Below are 18,548 nucleotides of genomic sequence, written 5' to 3' on the forward strand. Positions count from 1 at the left end.
TGACCTGAGCCAAAATCAAGTCGCACCTCCAACCTACTGAGCCACCCAGGCATGCCATATATAATAATATTTAAAACTCATTATCCACAAAACCACAGTTACATGTTGGAGAGGATATGAAAAAAACTGGAACATTCCTACATTGCTAGTGGAGTTGTAAAATGGTATAGCCCCTCTGGGAGACAGTTTGGCAGTTTGTCAAAATATTAAATATAAAGTTACCGTATGACCAGTATATACCCAGGAGAAATGAAAATATATGTCCACACAAAAATGTGTATAAGATTGTTCATACTATCCAAAAAGTGGAAACAGCCCATTTTTCCATCAACTGATGAATGGATAAACAAAATTTGGTACATTTGTACAATGGAATATTATTCAGCAATAAAAAGGAATGATTTACTGATAAATACAGCATGCATGAACCTTGAAAATATTATGCTAAGTGAAAGAAACCACTCACAACCCCCCCATATTGTATGATTTTATTTATATAAAAAGTTTAGAATAAGCATATCTATAGAGAACATATTTTAAGTTTCCAGGGACTAGATAGAAAGGGGTAATGGGGAGTGACTGCTAATGAGCATGGAACTTCTTTTGGGAGTAATGGAAATGTTCTATACTTAGTGTTGATGGTTGCACAACTCTGAGAAACCCACTAAATTTTACATTTTAAATGGATGAATTTTATTCTATGTGAATTGTATCTCAAAAAATTTTTAAAACCTCATTATTCAGCTTAAATTTCTGTCGTGGTGATGGTGGCGCTCTGTGTGTGTGTGTGTGTGTGTGTGTGTGTGTGTGTGTGTGTGTGAAAAACATGTTAAAGCAAGCACACCTGGTTCTGTAAAAATACACCATGTTTTAAGGCTTTTTGCTGAATTCCTAAACATAATGGAAGTGAATATTTAACAATAGTTTTATGACATTAATTTGATTTTCACCAAATGATAGTCATTGGTTGCAAAATAGTTGGGCATAAATGGTAAGTATTGTCATAAATGACTAATTAGGACTACTTTTAGCCAGCAAAAAAGAAAGTATGCCATTCTGTTTCCCTCTGATGTTTTCAGTATCTATAATCAGCATTAATGTTTCTTTTCTGTTACCAAACATTTGGTTTTCTCTGTTACTTAACATTTATTGTCATCGCTTACTGATAAATGTGCTAAAAGAATTTACATCTTATGTCCAGTAACTCGGATTTCCTTAACCATTCAACTACAGTCTTCCTTCCCTGAGTAGTTTAGTACTGAGGCTTTCTGTGTTCTTTCCTGGTCTTTTTCTTTCCTCACCACATGCTAATGTTCTGGATGGTCTCATTCGGAAGTATCAAACACCGAGATTTGTATTCGGTAACCCAACCAAGTAATAGCTAGTGATTACTCCACTTCGGGAAGGGAGAAGAGATTAATGTTGTATCATGAGAAAGAGGGAGGAAACTGGGGAAAAGAGGCCATGGATTTAGGGTATGCAGGATTGATGACATAGCGGAAAGGGAGTGGTTGAGGTTCAGAAAAAGCCGAATTGGGCTCAGTGGGTGGAACGTGCGACTCTTGATCTCGGGATTGTGAGTTTGAGCCCCATGTTGGGTGTAGAGATTACTTAAAAAAAAAAAAAAAAGCTGGATTATACTTAGCCAGAAAAAGAAATTGAGGTGCACACAATTTCTTTGCTGTTTCCTGTCTCTGTTCATAACCAACAAATAATACATAAAGTATTTGTATTTCCTTTCCCAGCAACTCATTTTAAAACTGAAACCAGTTTGATAAATGTTTATTGAGCATCTCTTTGTGCTGTAGACAACAGTATGTGCATTGCAGGGTTAGTACAAAGGAAGGCTTAAGCTTTGGTCTCTTTTCTGGGAGAGAGGGGTTGTTTGGTGAGAGGAAGACACTGTGGATAAATAATCTTTTGACCTTAAAGAGAGAAAATCAGGTTTTCTCTTTAGAGTTGAGCGTATATTAGAACATGGGATTTTTAGTGGCAATAGGAAATACTCTGTTTTTTGATGTCTGAAATGCCCTTCATCTGGAAACAATGGTGTATTTTTCTTTAAATTGAGATAATAGATTTAAAATACTTGAGAAAGATAATAGATTTATTCCTAGTAGATTATATCCAATCAAATATAAAAAAAGCATCAATTTTTGTTAGAAAAGAATAGCAACAAAAGATGCAAAAAAATATTTTATTAATTTAGACTCATATTTTGTCGTTAGGGAAAATTATATGCAAATATATCTTTGTCTCATTCATTCCCAGGTCAAACACAGTGCCACTTCTTGCTATTCATATTCCACATTGTTGATAATGTGGGCAAATTTATCACCCACATTAAAAACCTGGTAAGATTTACCAGATTCTCATTTCTCTGGTTTAATTTGTTCAGAGTTGGACAGTGGAACAGAAGTTTGTGTCTGGGGGCGCCTGGGTGGCACAGCGGTTAAGTGTCTGCCTTCGGCTCAGGGCGTGATCCTGGCGTTATGGGATCGAGCCCCACATCAGGCTCTTCCGCTATGAGCCTGCTTCTTCCTCTCCCACTCCCCCTGCCTGTGTTCCCTCTCTCGCTGGCTGTCTCTATCTCTGTCGAATAAATAAATAAAATCTTAAAAAAAAAAAAAAAAAGTTTGTGTCTGGAGTAGACATTTTACTGCCAACACAGTGCTGTGTAGGCTGTGTTTTAAGAACTGGAATGTCATTTACATCGAAGTGGTCTTCAGCCTAAAGAGCCATGGTTATGTGGATGGGTATTTCAAGTGCTGGATTATTGTTAAGAACTGTCTCCCCCTCTATTGGTCTTTTGGGAAATTTAATGGAAACCCCAGGTACCATGTGATTGAGAATCAGTGAGAAATGGCCATTTTGTTCTGTGCTACATATGTATACTTTTTTGGAAACATGCTATCAGTTTTTTAGAACAGGATCTTCAAACCCTTTTATTTTGAATGGTGTTCAGTCTCGCTTTTCCTTGAATGAAATATTGTCCAGCTAAAAATGTGTTACATGGCTTAAATTTTTATTAATAAGCATTAATAGTTCAATGAAGAAGCAAAGTTATTAGCAGCACTTCAGAAAGCATATTTTATAATTTTCGGAGACAATGACATAGTTGCTTTGGAGTTAGCTTAAATGATAAATTATATCCACTCAAATCAGTCTGTGTTCCAGTTTGGATTCTAACTTGAATTTTTATGTATGGAATGAAATTTGCTCAGCCTTTCAAAACTTTTTGGGTTGATGACACATGGTTAATAATTGTTCTCCTTATGTGAGTTCTGTCTCTGACAGGCAGGTGTTCTCTATTCTCCTCTATTCGCACCTTGAGGAAGTTATCTGAAGTTGTGTTCCTCTTTAGAATTTAAGAGGAAAGTAAAAGTACAGGACACAGAGAATTTCATATGAACATTCAGTTGCAAATAAGCCAGGCTTTTTTGGAATAAAATAGCCAACTTTAGAAAACCTGATTCTGAATTAGGGACTTTTACCTTTACAAAAATTACTTTTTATATAGGAATTGAGAACTTTTTGATTCATCTCTCTCTCTCTCTCTCTTTTTTTCCTATTTGGCCTAATTCTTTTTTTATTTTTACTAATTTTTTTTTTAAGTAGTATCTAGGGGCACCTGGGTGGCTCAGTCAGTTAAGCATCTGACTCTTGATTTTGGCTCAGGTCTTGATCTCAGGATTGTGAAATAGAGCCCCATGTCAGGCTCCATGCACAGCGTGCTAGCCTGCTGAAGATTCTCTCTCCCTCTCCTCCTCTCTAGTTCTCTCTCTAAAAAAAGGGGGGGCACCTGGGTGGCTCAGTCATTTGGGTGTCTGCTTTCGGCTCAGGTCATGATCCCAAATTCCTGGGATCGAGTCCCGTGTTGAGCTCCTTGCTTAGTGGTTCTTCTACTTGCTGCTCCACCTGCTTGTGCTCTCTCTGTCTCTCTGACAAGTAAATACATAAAATCCAAAAACTAATAATCATCATCATCATCTCTACACCCACCGTGAAGCTCGAACTCATGACCCCAAGATCAGGAGTGGCAAGCTCTACTGACTGAGCCAGATAGGTGCCCCTGGCCTAATTTTGTCCAGAAGTAAGGGGCTTAACATTTTAGGTTTTGATTCTCTAAAGAATGAGATTTCTTTATTGGATGAGAGTAATAGCTAGGAAGACCATATATATTATATTAACTAGAAATATCCCTAGTAGAGTTATGAAAATATTTCGTATCAGGGCACCTAGATGGTTCAGTTGGTTAAGCATTCGACTTTTTTTTTTTTTTTTTTTTTTGACAGAGACAGAGAGGGAACATAAGTAGGGGGAGTGGGAGAGAGAGAAGCAGGCTTCCCTCTGAGCAGGGAGCCCAAAGAGGGGCTCGATCCCAGGACCCTGGGATCATGACCTGAGCTGAGGGCAGATGCGTAATGACTAAGCCACCCAGGCACCCTAGCATTTGACTCTTGATTTCAGCTGGGGTCATGATCTCAGGGTTTTGAGATCAAGCCTCTCTTCAGGCTCCGTGATGGGCATGGTGCCTACTTAAGATTCTCTCTGCCTCAAAAAAAAAAAAAGAAAGAAAGAAAAAATATTTTGGCCCCTCCACCCCCTTTCTCCCTCTCTAAAAAAAAGAAAGAAAATATTTCATATCAAATTTTTCTACAAATGGTAAAAAAGTTATTTGGGGGAAAATCAAGGATCCAGTGTTGAAGCCAAATTATTCACCAGGCATTTACCAGACACTTTCTGTAGACTTACTACTGTTCCATGCACTTTAGGGTTGATTATAAACATCAGCTATCTGACCCTCATGTTGAGTGTAAAGATTACTTAAAAAATTTTAATTTAAGAGAATGAGGTCTCACCTCTGTTGGTAGAGCATGGGACTCTTGATCTCGGGGTTGTGAGTTCAAGCCCCATGTTGGGTGTAGAGATTACTTTAAAAATAAATAAAAATAAAATTTAAAAAGATCAGCTATAGTCTCTGCCCCAAATAAAAAGGGAGAGACAATATTGAACAGTTTCAGCATACAAAGTGCTTTATATTTATTTTGACACTTAACCTCATAAATCTATTGCCATTTTCTAATGGGGGAACTGGAGCTCAGAGAAATGAAATCGCTTGGCTGGTGATTAATGAATTTGAACACAGGTCTTTCTGACTCTGCAACTACACACAGACCGCCTTTCTGAAGGGCCGGAATAAGTATAGTCAGTGCAGAATATGATGGTTGTTGCTATATGAGTGCTTGACAGAGTACTAAGACAATTCAGATAGAAGAAAAATTTATGACATATGAGTAGAGACTTTATGAGGTGAATTTAGTTTGACCTTGGGTAGAAAGGAAAAACTTGGAATTAGGAATCCATTTTTATCATCAGAATGCCCTCATCTGAGAGAAAGACCTCAAACATATATTTTGAGTTTGGGAGATTTCCAAGCCCTATCTCTAAGGTTTGGGTTAGAATTCTGGGGTTCCCAGTTTTACATTGAGACCCCAGACTTTAAAGTTCGTAAAGATGGGGGCGCCTGGCTGGCTCAGTTGGTAGAGCATGTGACTCTTGATCTAGGGGTTGTGAATTTGAATCCCATTTTGGGTGTAGAGATTACTTTAAAATAAAATCTTTTTAAAAAAAATAATAAAGTTTGTAAAGGTGATTTAGGAATGTTTGCTACACCCCATATAGGTGTGTAGCTTTGCCTAGAATGGGGCTGCAATTTGGATTTGTTTTACTGGTATCATCCCATTTTCTTCCCTCCCTACCTCCAATTATGTTGTGGTGGGAATTTGAGATAGGGCATCTTCAGTATGATGTGGACATAGTTCTATCCCTTCAACTTCAAGGTTGCACCAAGTGGTTGCCGAATGATTGGAAAGCCTAACCTCTGTCTGACTTGGCCTGGAAACTCCAGGCTTTGATAAAATGCTCATTCTTTTAAACAGTGTCCTTTAGGGGTAACCCTCTCGGGTCCCCTCCCTCCTCGGGAGCTTTGTACTATCACTTTACTGTTGCTCAACAAACCTTGCTTTGCTGCCCACCAAAAAAATAATAATAAAAAAAGTGTCCTTTAGTTTGGGAAATAACTCCTAAAAGTAATGAAATATTTGTAAAAAGGAAGGAAATGAGGCTCAGGGAGATTTTGCAGGCCTGTGGGGTGGCTAGAGAGAAGATGGCAGATACGAGAAAAACATGTTCTATTTAAATTTTGGCTAGAAAACTTGGTAAATGTTTGGCGCAGAAAAAAACCTAGTTTTGTAGCCTGAAATAATCGTTCAATAGTCCTGACAGGCTCTTTCTGCCTCATTCTCCTTGAAAGGAGGAAATTGGACTTCCTATTTATTCAAAATAGTTGATTCACCATCTTGAAGTGGTTTTTAAAAAGTCTTAATTCTGGATAGCCAGCTTCAGTAAAATATTTTGCCAGCTATTGGTTACTTGAACATTCCCAAAATAAAGGTAAATGAAAATAAGATAGACTTTTTTTTTTAGGTAGCAGTGGTCTTTCCTAAATTTCTATTAACTATTTTTCCTGACTGCAGATAGGTCTCTTTATCTAGGAGAGATTATTACTGTGTCAGTCTGTGTGTATGTACACATATATGTGTTGTACAGGTGCTTCCCTTCTCCCCGACCCTTTTAGAGTTGATGGCTTTGTCCCTGATTGTTCAGTATAATAGTTTGCAGATTCACTAAGACAGCCTGTGTAGTAATGCTTGCTTTATTTTTTTTTTCTCTTCCACTCTTGTTTTATTTTTACTTTTTTTTTTCTTTGTGATGTGACATTTTCAGCTGATGTATTGAAAGCAAATCCTTCTAATTTGGAAGCCCAGATCACAAGAGTGAGTTTTTCTACTAGTGTCTTTAGCTGTACTTTTTTTGTGTGTGTCTTTTCACCCTTTTCCCCCTCCCAATTCAAAAGTTTTCAAAACACATTTCATAAATACTAGATAAGAAAATTCCTCTGTCTGTTGAACATCATGCCCTTTCACAAAGCAATGTCCACTTTATATTGGGTCAAATTCCTTTTCCTAATGCTATTATAAAAGCATAGGCTAATGTATGTGTTTTGTTTTGGTTTGTTTTCTATATTATCTAGTGTGTTGGAAGTAATTTTAGTTCTGTCTTCATTGCAGATATGTCTGGACTTTGTCACCAGTGTGTCATAGCACTGTTCTTTTTTGGTTGTTCTTGTTTTGTTTTAAGGAAAATTATATAGTAGTTTCTGAGAATGAAAAACCCATTCTTTTATCAGGATTTTAAATAATAAATTCTTTGACTTATCTCTATTCTCCCTCCTCATCCCCTGGATGTTCCTCTCAGGGCCATGAAGGAATGAAAGAGCTATACATACTACTGTCTCATTTCAGCAGACTGACCAGATGCAAGTGGTCAGACTGGTGAGCTCTGAACATGCGAGCATTGCAAGACGGTTTGTTTGATAGTCACAGGAAAACTGTTCATGCTGAAAAGAAATTGTGGCACCTTTTTAATGGTGAAATAAAAGTATGCTTTCTATTTGTTATTTTGATTCAAATAACCTCCCCATGTAAGCTGTACATTGCTTTTTAAGATCTTACACCTGGGTAATTTTCTGTACTAGCCTAACCCCTTTCTGTTCTCTTTGGCTTGTGTTATTACAGTTTATCTCATGTTCTGTTTGTCTAGTTTTGCATCCTGGAGGAGCAGGTGATTAAAGAGTCCCTTTTCTTTCCTCCTGGTGTTCTAAAATCTGCTTGTTGCTTCTGAAATCATTTAATTTTGCCCCATAAAGCAAATGGTATGCTGTCCTAATTAGAAATGCAGGTACTCCAAGTGTTTTATCCAAAGTAATCAGCCATTGTCAATTACTGTACGAATATAACAAGTGTGTTCTACGCTAGCAGTGTAACCACTGATTGAGGTAAATATTCTAAAGGCCTTGTTTTCAGGACCCCCAAGTTACTCTAAATCACGCACCCTTTATTCCCTTTTTTGTTGTTGTTGTTACCCCAGAGATTGAAAGATCTCAAGCAGAGAGAGTTTGCTCGAAATGTCTCTTCAAGATCCCGCAAAGATGAGAAGAAACAGGAAAAAGCCCTTCGGCGGCTCCATGAATTGGCAGAGCAAAGGAAACAAGCTGAATGGTGAGGATATTTTCTCTCAGAGGGTTCTACAGATCATTTTAATCCATAACATTTAAGATTATATTTTAAGACTTAAATTAAGATTTAAGGATTATAATCAGTAAATCTTTCAAACTGAAAGCTTATCTGTTATTACAGTATAAATATACTGATTTTACGAATATACACTCCTGAGGCCATATCCTATCTGTGTGACTTTAGCTAGCTAAGCTCTATGCCTCCGTGTCCTTATGTGTAAGATAGGAGATGATAATAACAATTTACTTCTTGCAGTCATTTTGAGGAGTGATTATCTTCACATCAGAAGTGCCTTATAAAAGAGTGCCATAGAAGATACTCAATAAATCAATAAATTATACAAATTCTCCAACCTATGTTTTATAGAAAAGCACATATATTACAGTATTCTATTTTATAACTAAACAGTACTGGGGCAGAGACTCAAGTGTTGTAACTTCCTTTTAACTACTATACAGTCCGTACTAATCATTGAAACCTAGGAAATTCTATCCATTTATTTCTCTGCAGATTCCTGCGTTCTTGAGTGTTCTTTTTAATCTTCCTTCATGATTCTTGATTATTATCAATTTGGGGGCTGGTATTTAGCCTTAAGTGGAATTTACCCCACCTAGGGTTGAATTTCCAAGCAACTAGACTTTGGGGACCCAGTCTTTGAGCATCTGAGGATTCATAAGGTATGTGCCTCGATCAGAAAGACTTAGGCCCCCATGTTTGTTTTTAATAGCTGGCCAGGACCAAAGGAAAGAACTGGTTATAGTAGAAAGAGAAACTATGATTGTGGCTTTTGAAAGTTCACAGCCAAGTTGGGGCCACGGTTTCCAGGTTCCTGGACTTATTACTAAGTTCATTTTTGTCTCAGGATCCTTTTTTTTTTTTTTTTAACTTATTTACTTCTCTAAGCATGTTGGAGGAAGAAGGAAGGGAGAGAACACATAGTATGAATTTTGAAACAGAATTAACCAGTGAGCTCTAATGTTGAGTTAAGCCTATAAACTGGTTCTGATTCCTTCTTTGGCAGCTTTTTATATCATAACACATTCCTCTTGGGCGTATTGCAAGGGTACCTCTTCAATAAGTATATACCAGGTCACTTTCTAATTTGGGACATTTTAATACATGTTTTTCTTCAGAGGTGACTTGTAGTTTTCAGTTTTATAAGCAAGCAGTTAAAAGATGACCAGCTAATCTCTTGGGAGAATAAAAGAAGGTTTTGACCCATAATCAGGTATTTCATTATCCCAGAATTAATGCATGACCCCATAGTAAGTGTTATTAAAGCAATTAACATGGCAAAGACGAAGCAAAAGAACAAAATAAAATCTGTTTTTATTCACCTTGAGGGTCTCTTTGCTGTGGGGTAGGTTTTGTGACACAGTGTAAGTGTCTGTTGCTATCTAAATCTTTTGGGTTCCTGTCTTCCATAAGCAAGAGTCTAGATGGCAAGGGATACCACATTATCCAAATATATTTAGTCCCTGAGTCAGGACAGCTAGTAGCTAGGGATCAGATAAAAAGGCTTCATCCAAACAAACACCTAATTCTCCTCACTTCTTGAATTCAGCTTGAAAAATACCTCAGGTGGATAGTCCACACACTGTAAAAATTTCAGACATGACATGAGTAATACAAAACACTGGCTTTGAGGCTCCTCCGTGTTCATGTTTTCAAAGCTGGGAAAGCGTTTGATGGCATATCATGATCATTGTACAGAATGACCAGAAATTAACATAAAACCAAAGCAACCGCTTTGATGTGGTGCCCAAGAAATAGGCACAGACTCTTAGTTTCTGAAACAGACATACTCACCACAGACTACCATGGAGTAGCATGGTGGAGGTTTCTGACTATGTTAAACTCAGAAAATATCCACATTTAAAAAAATAAAATTTGAAAATACGGAGGAAATTAGAGGGGGTTTTTTAGTTGAGTGAAATACAGCTTTAGTGAATAGATGTTCAACCACACGTTTGATGGCATACTAATGGGTAGGATGTTTCAGTAAGAAAGAACAGGGTGCCTGGCTGGCTCAGTTGGAAGAACACACACTTGATCATCAGGGTCATGAGTTCAAGCCCTACGCTGGGTATAGAGATTACTTAAAAATAAATAAATAAACTTTAAAAAAAAAAAAAAACAGGACAGGTCAACTGTACTAGGTGGTAACAACAGAGTATTTGAACTTTGTGATGTAGCTTCACGTTTTAAATTTTAGACCGCTTAGGGAGAAACAGTAGTAACTGGCTGGTGCTGGGAATACAGCTAATTAGTAGATGAACAGAATGAGACTTTCCTAAACTCGCACAGCAAGTTCTCTTTTTAGCACAGGACTAGGAAACGACCACCACTTACTGTCTTTGAGGCTTACCTACAAAAAATGGTGGAACATAAGAGATGAGTGTACTATAAGAAGAATGAAATGTACCCCTAAACTTTTTTTCATTTTTCATTTTTCTAAACTGTTGTGTAGTGCACCTGGAAGTGGTCCCATGTTCAGGCCAACCACGGTGGCTGTAGACGAAGAAGGTGGAGATGATGATAAAGACGAGTCTGCTACCAACAGTGGTGCAGGTGCTGCTGCCGCCTGCGGCCCAGGATCTGAATTCTCCACAGATAAAGGAGGCCCTTTCACCGCAGTACAGATCACTAATACCACTGCACTGGCACAGGCCCCTGGGTTAGCCTCCCAAGGCATCAGCTTTGGCATTAAGAATAATCTAGGGACTCCACTGCAAAAATTGGGAGTGTCATTTTCCTTTGCCAAGAAGGCTCCTGTCAAACTCGAATCAATAGCATCCGTTTTCAAGGACCATGCAGAGGAAGGGACCTCCGAAGATGGAACAAAAGCTGATGAGAAAGGTTCTGACCAAGGATTGCAGAAGATAGGAGACTCTGATGGTAACAGTAATCTTGATGGTAAAAAAGAAGATGAAGACCCTCAGGATGGAGGGTCCCTTGCCTCAACATTATCTAAGTTAAAAAGAATGAAGCGAGAAGAAGGAGCTGGGGCTGCAGAGCCAGAGTATTACCACTACATTCCCCCAGCACACTGCAAAGTAAAACCAAATTTCCCCTTCCTACTCTTTATGAGAGCCAGTGAACAAATGGAAGGTGATAATAGTATACACCAAAAGAATGCCCCGGAGAGCAAAAAAAGCAGTTCTCCCAAGCCTAAAGTCTGTATCAAGGTGGCAGCAAGCCAAGGAGCAGAGAAGACAGTTGATGAAGTCTCTGAGCAACAGACGGAAACCAGTGTCACAGAGCCCTCAGAGCCTGGAAGCAAAGTTGAGACAAAGAAGACCTCAGGAGGGGATGTAAGTGAGCAGAATGTAGAGAGTCCAAGTCAGAAGGTTTCAGAGAACCAAATGTGTGAGTCTAACCCTTCGAAAGAAACCTCTCAGATCACCCCAGCAGGGAAAGAAAGCCAGGAAGGACCCAAACATCCTACTGGTCCCTTCTTTCCGGTTTTGAGCAAAGATGAAAGCACTGCCCTCCAGTGGCCATCAGAACTCTTAATTTTTACCAAGGCAGAACCCTCCATTTCATACAGTTGTAATCCTTTATACTTTGACTTTAAACTTTCAAGGAACAAAGATGCCAGAGCTAAAGGGACAGAAAAACCAAAGGATATAGGAGGCTCCTCAAAGGACCATCTCCAAGGCCTTGATGCTGGTGAGCCACATAAAAGTAAGGAGCGGGGGGAGAGTGTAGAACATTCCTCAGGAGGCAGAATGGATGCACCTGCTTCAGGGTCTGCCTGTAGCAGTCTGAACAAGCAGGAACCTGGCGGCAGCCATGGGTCAGAGACAGAGGACACAGGGAGGAGCCTTCCTAGCAAGAAAGAACGATCTGGGAAGTCCCACCGACACAAAAAGAAAAAGAAGCACAAAAAATCAAGCAAACACAAACGGAAACACAAGGCTGACCCAGAAGAGAAAAGCTCTAAGACAGAGTCTGGGGAGAAGTCTAAGAAGCGCAAGAAACGAAAACGAAAGAAGAATAAGTCATCAGCTCCAGCAGATTCTGAACGGGGACCCAAACCAGAACCCCCTGGGAGTGGTAGCCCTGCACCGCCCAGACGACGGCGGCGAGCTCAAGATGCTTCCCAGAGGAGGCCCCTCCCGGCTGAAGAAGGGAGCAGTGGCAAGAAGGATGAAAGTGGGGGCGGTGGCGACTCCCAGGATCATGGGGGCAGGAAACATAGAGGTGAGCCTTTAACTTCATCCTGCCAGCGAAGAGCTAGCGCCAAACGGAGCAGCCGGTCCAGCCATCGGAGTCGCCCCAGTAGTGGAGATGAGGACAGTGATGATGCTTCATCACACCGGCTACACCAGAAGTCTCCATCCCAGTACAGCGAGGAGGAGGAAGAGGAGGAAGACTCAGGCAGTGAGCATTCCCGTAGCCGTTCTCGATCGGGCCGGCGCCATTCCTCACACCGTTCCTCCCGGCGTTCTTACTCAAGTAGCTCAGATGCTTCTTCAGACCAGAGCTGCTACAGTAGACAGCGCAGCTACTCTGATGACAGCTACAGTGACTATAGTGACCGATCTCGAAGGCACTCCAAGCGCTCCCATGACTCTGATGACTCCGACTACGCCAGCTCCAAGCATCGATCCAAACGGCACAAATACTCCTCTTCCGATGATGACTATAGCCTCAGTTGCAGCCAGTCCCGAAGCCGCTCTCGGAGTCACACCAGGGAGCGCTCGAGGTCCCGGGGCCGCAGCCGCAGCAGCAGTTGTAGCCGCAGCCGGAGCAAACGGAGAAGCCGCAGCACCACAGCCCACAGCTGGCAGCGGAGCCGAAGCTACAGCCGTGACCGCAGCCGCAGCACCAGGAGCCCTTCCCAGAGATCGGGTTCCAGGAAGGGGTCATGGGGTCATGAAAGCCCTGAGGAGAGGCGTTCTGGTCGTCGAGACTTCATCCGCTCTAAAATCTACCGCTCCCAGTCTCCCCACTATTTCCGATCAGGCCGGGGAGAAGGTCCTGGGAAGAAAGAAGATGGCAGAGGAGACGATGGTAAAGGGACAGGCCCACCCTCCCAGAACAGCAGTGTTGGTGCAGGAAGGGGGTCAGAAGGTGACTGCAGCCCCGAAGACAAGAACTCTGTCACTGCCAAACTGCTACTGGAGAAGATCCAGTCAAGAAAAGTGGAGAGGAAACCCAGTGTGAGTGAGGAGGTGGTGGCCACCCCTAATAAAGCCGGGCTCAAGCTCAAGGACCCCCCACAAGGTTACTTTGGGCCCAAGCTCCCCCCGTCTCTTGGCAATAAGCCTGTCCTTCCACTGATAGGGAAGCTCCCAGCTACCCGAAAGCCCAACACCAAGAAATGTGAAGAGTCTGGCTTAGAAAGGGGGGAAGAACAAGAACAGTCAGAGACAGAAGAAGGGCCTCCAGGGAGTAGTGATGCCCCATTTGGACATCAGTTCCCTTCAGAGGAAACAGCTGGCCCCTTATCAGACCCACCCCCAGAAGAGCCAAAGTCTGAAGAAGCTACTGCTGATCACCCTGTGGCTCCACTAGGCACCCCAGTGCACTCTGACTGTTATCCTGGGGACCCCACCATCGCCCATAACTACCTCCCTGACCCCAGCGACGGGGACACCCTAGAGTCCTTGGATAGTGGCAGTCAGCCAGGCCCTGTGGAATCCAGCTTGCTGCCTATAGCGCCAGACCTTGAGCACTTCCCCAGTTACGCACCTCCCAGTGGGGATCCTAGTATTGAGTCAGCTGATGGGGCTGAGGATGCTTCCCTGGCCCCCCTGGAGAGCCAGCCCATCACCTTCACCCCTGAGGAGATGGAGAAGTACAGCAAACTCCAGCAGGCCGCACAGCAACACATCCAGCAGCAGCTTCTGGCCAAGCAAGTAAAGGCCTTTCCAGCCTCGGCTGCCCTGGCCCCAGCCACTCCAGCCCTGCAGCCCATCCACATTCAGCAGCCAGCCACAGCCTCTGCCACCTCGATCACAACTGTTCAGCATGCCATCCTACAACACCATGCGGCAGCAGCTGCGGCTGCCATTGGAATTCACCCCCACCCTCATCCCCAGCCACTTGCCCAAGTACATCATATTCCCCAGCCCCACCTAACCCCCATTTCCTTGTCCCACCTCACTCACTCAATCATCCCTGGTCACCCTGCCACCTTTCTCGCTAGCCATCCCATCCATATCATTCCTGCCTCAGCCATTCATCCTGGGCCCTTCACTTTCCATCCTGTCCCGCACGCTGCCCTCTACCCTACCCTGCTTGCTCCACGGCCTGCTGCGGCAGCTGCCACTGCCCTCCACCTTCACCCACTGCTTCACCCCATCTTCTCAGGTCAGGACCTGCAGCACCCGCCTAGCCATGGCACATGAGTTGGGGGATGGGAGCCCAGGTAGGGCCAGGGAAGGTGACCCATATATCTTCCCTCGGGGGTGTTGAGCCATTAATACCAGCAAGTACAAGCTGGGATGGGCAGTGTCTGACAGCCAAAGAATCAAGTTTTGGCTTGCAGGGGTGGTTTTAGATTTGAGGTTTGCTTTGGGTTTTACTATCAGGGATCCCCCCCTTTCCCTCTTTCTGTTTGTCTCTTCCTCCCCTGTCTCCTGTGTTTCCAAGCTAGGGAACACGAGTAAGTGCTCCCGACCCCTCTGCGGCAACATCTCCAAACTGTCGAGTTTGGATACTCCTCTCCTCCCTCTACTTTTTATCCTTTGCTCTTCCCTTCTGTAAATTTTAAAACATTTTCTTCCTCTCTGGCCGGCGGTTTGTCCATCTGGTCCTGCCCTCTCAGTGTCTTTGACCATCCCTTGGTGACCTTATGCTATCCCGGGTGAGGTGAAAAGGGAGTCTGACCTGGAACCAGATGCTACTCAGGCTGTTATTCAATCCACTTCCCACACAGAGAGCCGCACATTGGCCCTGTTGTCCTCATGTCCCTCATCCCAGAAGAGATATCTGCATATCCCAGAAAAGAAGATCCTATCATGAATAGAAGCTATGCGGAACATAAAGTCGCCCGTGTGCTTCCCCAGAGAGGAGCTCATGTGTCTGAAGGGTGTATTTTCTTCTGTCATGTTGATGTTTCCTTCTTAATTTATAGGATTTTTTTTAAATGTAAAAAATTGCACTGAACTCTATAAACGTAAATGCTGCTTTTTGTAGCTCATATAAAAAAGGTTCCATATTTGTAGTATACTGCAATAATATTTTTTACATCCAGCTCTTTAAGTGATCCTTGTTCTGGTGGCTTTGTGTAAATATGTTTGCCCTAGTTGAATTAAGAAACTTTAAAGGTTATAAAATGAAAACAAAAAATAAAGTATCTGTTTTCTGCTAGATGCAAAAATGACTAAGCATGTATATTTTATCAAGCTCATGTATTTTTTGAAGTTATGAACTATAAAAATGTTAAAACAAAAAAAAGGAACATTGTTTAACATTTTTTGCTGGGACAAAATGTTTAGTTAATTTGCAGTAGGTGGTGCCCCCAGCACTGGGATTTTTGAACTAATGGGCAGCAGTCAGCTGGGGGTGTCAGAGGGATCCTCAGTTACGACATCTCCCTCGTGCTTTGCAGTTTTATATGGAGAAACAGGTGGGCCCACAGAGGAGGAAGGAGAGATTCAAGAGCTTTATTCTCTGGAAGCAGTGAGATTCAGAGTGATTGTGTGGGGGGTTTCCTGAGTTTCTTGGGTGCCTTGTTCCAGGCAGTCCGTTTGCCTTCCTAGTACTTAGCCCCCTCTGACAATTTTTTTTTAATGTGCCTTTTGGGTTGGCTAGAAACTGAAGTAGAAGTAGACTTGAGGATGATAAGAGTTGGGACAGTTTCTTCCTCCTCGTGTGGGGAGGTGAGCACATTTATAGATACTGCAGATTCTTTTGCTTCACGGTTTCCATGCCTTCTGCCCAGCTTAGTTTAAGCAGTGAAGTGTTTGGTTTTTTTTTTTCTTTTCTCCCATGACACCTACCAGAGGAAGTACCACCTCAATTCCTCTTCCTCCTCTTGCGTTTCACCTGGGCTCTCAGACCTGATTAACGTACTGACCCGTTTATATTGCAGGTCTCACCTTTGGCGTAGATAGCATTTCCCTACCTATTCCTGTGGCTAGAATTGGGTGGGTGGTCACTGGACAGGAAGAAATAAACCCTTCTTACTTGGGCCAAGGCTCTGTGTTCTGCCTTTCTTCTCAGATTCCCAAAAGAAAAAGGTTTTGAGTTTATGAGAAGCAAGTGCTGGGCAGACAAGGCTCTTGACTGAGCCTCCTGCCTGTTCAGTGCTCCTCATCTGATTCAGAAGCATCACTTTTGATAACTAGCACTGGAAAAATGAAATCATCTGTTTGAAGTGAAGGGACTCATTTTTCTTTGCTTTCAGCCCATGTAAATATTTAAATAATACAGTATTAACATTTCTGTGCTGCTTCCCATTAGCTTGTAGATCGAGCCATACTCTGGCTGCCTCTCTACCTTCCTGGGGGCAGTTTTCTTTAACTTTCAGAATAGTGATTTTAAAACTTAAAAAAAAAAAGAAAGAAAGAAAGAAAAAAGAACCTATCCTTACTTACAAGCATTACAGATTGTATTTAACTTTATCACATATGATAGAGATATATATGCTGTAAAATTAGGGAAAGGAACTTTCTAATAAACCAATGATTTGTGGAAACTTGGCAGAGTCTGTCGTGATTGTTGCTGCATCTTCTCAAGCTGGGAAGGGATGGAGTTAAGGTTACAGATAACATTTTGTGAAGTGATCAGGGAATAGATTCTTGTGAACGAGTTGCTTATGATGTTTGGAATTGAGCTGCTCAAGACAGGCTGCCCAAGTGGGGGGGGGGGGGGTACTGTAGAAGGCAATAATCGTGGTTAATTTTCTTTCAGTCTTAGGTGGCTGTCTTGGAATGTGCACCTCCTTTCCACTCTCCCCAAGAATTTTCTTTTGTGTCTACTTTTTTCCTCAGTTTAGGTATTATTTATTTATTTATTTATTTATGGTAGGATGTATGGCATGTCCTAAATGGGTTTGGAATTTGTGGCTTCGATTTTCTAGGACTTGGGATGAACTTCAGGGTGATGGGATTACAAGTCATCTGCCTGGCCTCTGCCTTCCAGATGGAGTTTTGTACAGCCGACCAGTCTTCAGTTATTCCCCTTAATACCACCCTGCAGTGCTTGCGAGCTACCTGGTAAAAGGAAATGTGCTCTAATTGTTAGAGCAGATAAAAGCCTCCATCTACTCTTCTGTTTCAAAAAAAAATCAAAAAGAGAAAGTTTAGCATCAAAAGCTAACCATAGATTAACAGTGATAAAGTTTCCTCTCTCCCTCAGCCTTTCAGGAAGGAGTAATACCATGTCTGCCTCTTTCCTGCTCTCTCATACAGCTGTGTTCTCCCCTTGACAAAAAGAAGCTGTTCAATTTGAACCTTGGGTTGGATGCTGAGATCTGCCTTTTTTCCTAAAATAGCAAAATTCCTGCCCAGAAAGAAGACATGTTTAGGAAATGAAAGTGACTTTCTGAGCAGGCAGGGTGAAGTGAAAGAGGCCGACTGGCCTATGGAGAGTGCTGTACGCGGGCGGGGGTGGGGGGGGGGGCGCCGGGGAGGGGAGCATATGCAGCTGAGTCCAGTAAGGGTTCTTTCAACTACCTGCCTCAGCCACCTGCACTGGCAGCACAGACATGCTCCCTCTCCTACACCCTTGATGACTAAATCGGGCCTTGTCAACCATTTCCGTTCTTATTTGCCAGAAACATCTTCACCTCCCCCTTATCAGCTCATGTCTGAATTATTGCAGCATATTCCTGGCTAGGCTCACCAGGATCTAATTCCCTATCCCATGTAAGCGTACTGGCTTTCCAGAATCTGGGTATGATTCATTTTATATTTACTGCTTCCCAGTAAAATTGTAAGCTTGGAGAGGACGAGAACTGATTCTTACACTTCCTTTTTTTTTAGTCCCTTGGAGTGTTTTACATAGAGTTGAACACACAGTAAACATTTTGACTATATATTTAAATATGAACAAAGAAAGTATTAACTGAGGAATATGCAAGGATTTAGCAAGGAAGCATCAAAGATGATAAAGGATTTTTATATATCCACATCACCTAGCTCAGTGCCAGGCACATAGAAATTCAATAATTATTTTTTTTACTTGTTAAAGATTTTATTTATTTGACAGGAAGGGAGAAGTGCTCCAGAAATTCAGTAATTATTGACTTAAGCCTTAACAAAACTTTGGATTCATTGAGGAATTCTAGGGCTCAGGGTTGACAGGTTGGGAAAGTGGGAGCAATATATCAACACTACTCTGCCTACTATCTCAGAAGGGAGATCAACCCAGCTCTGGCCCCAAAGGAACACCCATGAGAAACCGAATTCTCAAATACCAAACTTATCTCCCTTCCCAAATCTGATCCTT

General features: G+C 42.0%; 1 protein-coding gene across 4 annotated transcripts in view; it reads left to right on the forward strand.

The window, feature by feature from the left end:
- The window catches only part of GPATCH8 (G-patch domain containing 8), a 108,068-nt gene extending 91,390 nt beyond the window's left edge, over positions 1 to 16,678 (forward strand). For 3 of the 4 annotated variants that reach the window (XM_087854322.1, XM_087854323.1, XM_087854324.1), the window contains 3 exons: positions 6,790 to 6,839; positions 7,993 to 8,123; positions 10,612 to 16,678. In XM_087854322.1, coding sequence (XP_087710448.1) covers positions 6,790 to 6,839; positions 7,993 to 8,123; positions 10,612 to 14,500 — 4,070 coding nt within the window. In that variant the 3' untranslated portion in view covers positions 14,501 to 16,678. The remainder of the gene's footprint in view (positions 1 to 6,789; positions 6,840 to 7,992; positions 8,124 to 10,611) is intronic. The other variant, XM_045814524.2, reaches the window with a different exon arrangement.
- Positions 16,679 to 18,548: the final 1,870 nt, after the last annotated feature.

Source organism: Ursus americanus, chromosome 23 (assembly GCF_024610735.1).
Source record: "Ursus americanus isolate L20-20 chromosome 23, mUrsAme1.1.p, whole genome shotgun sequence".
In the NCBI taxonomy this organism is placed as follows: Eukaryota; Metazoa; Chordata; class Mammalia; order Carnivora; family Ursidae; genus Ursus; species Ursus americanus.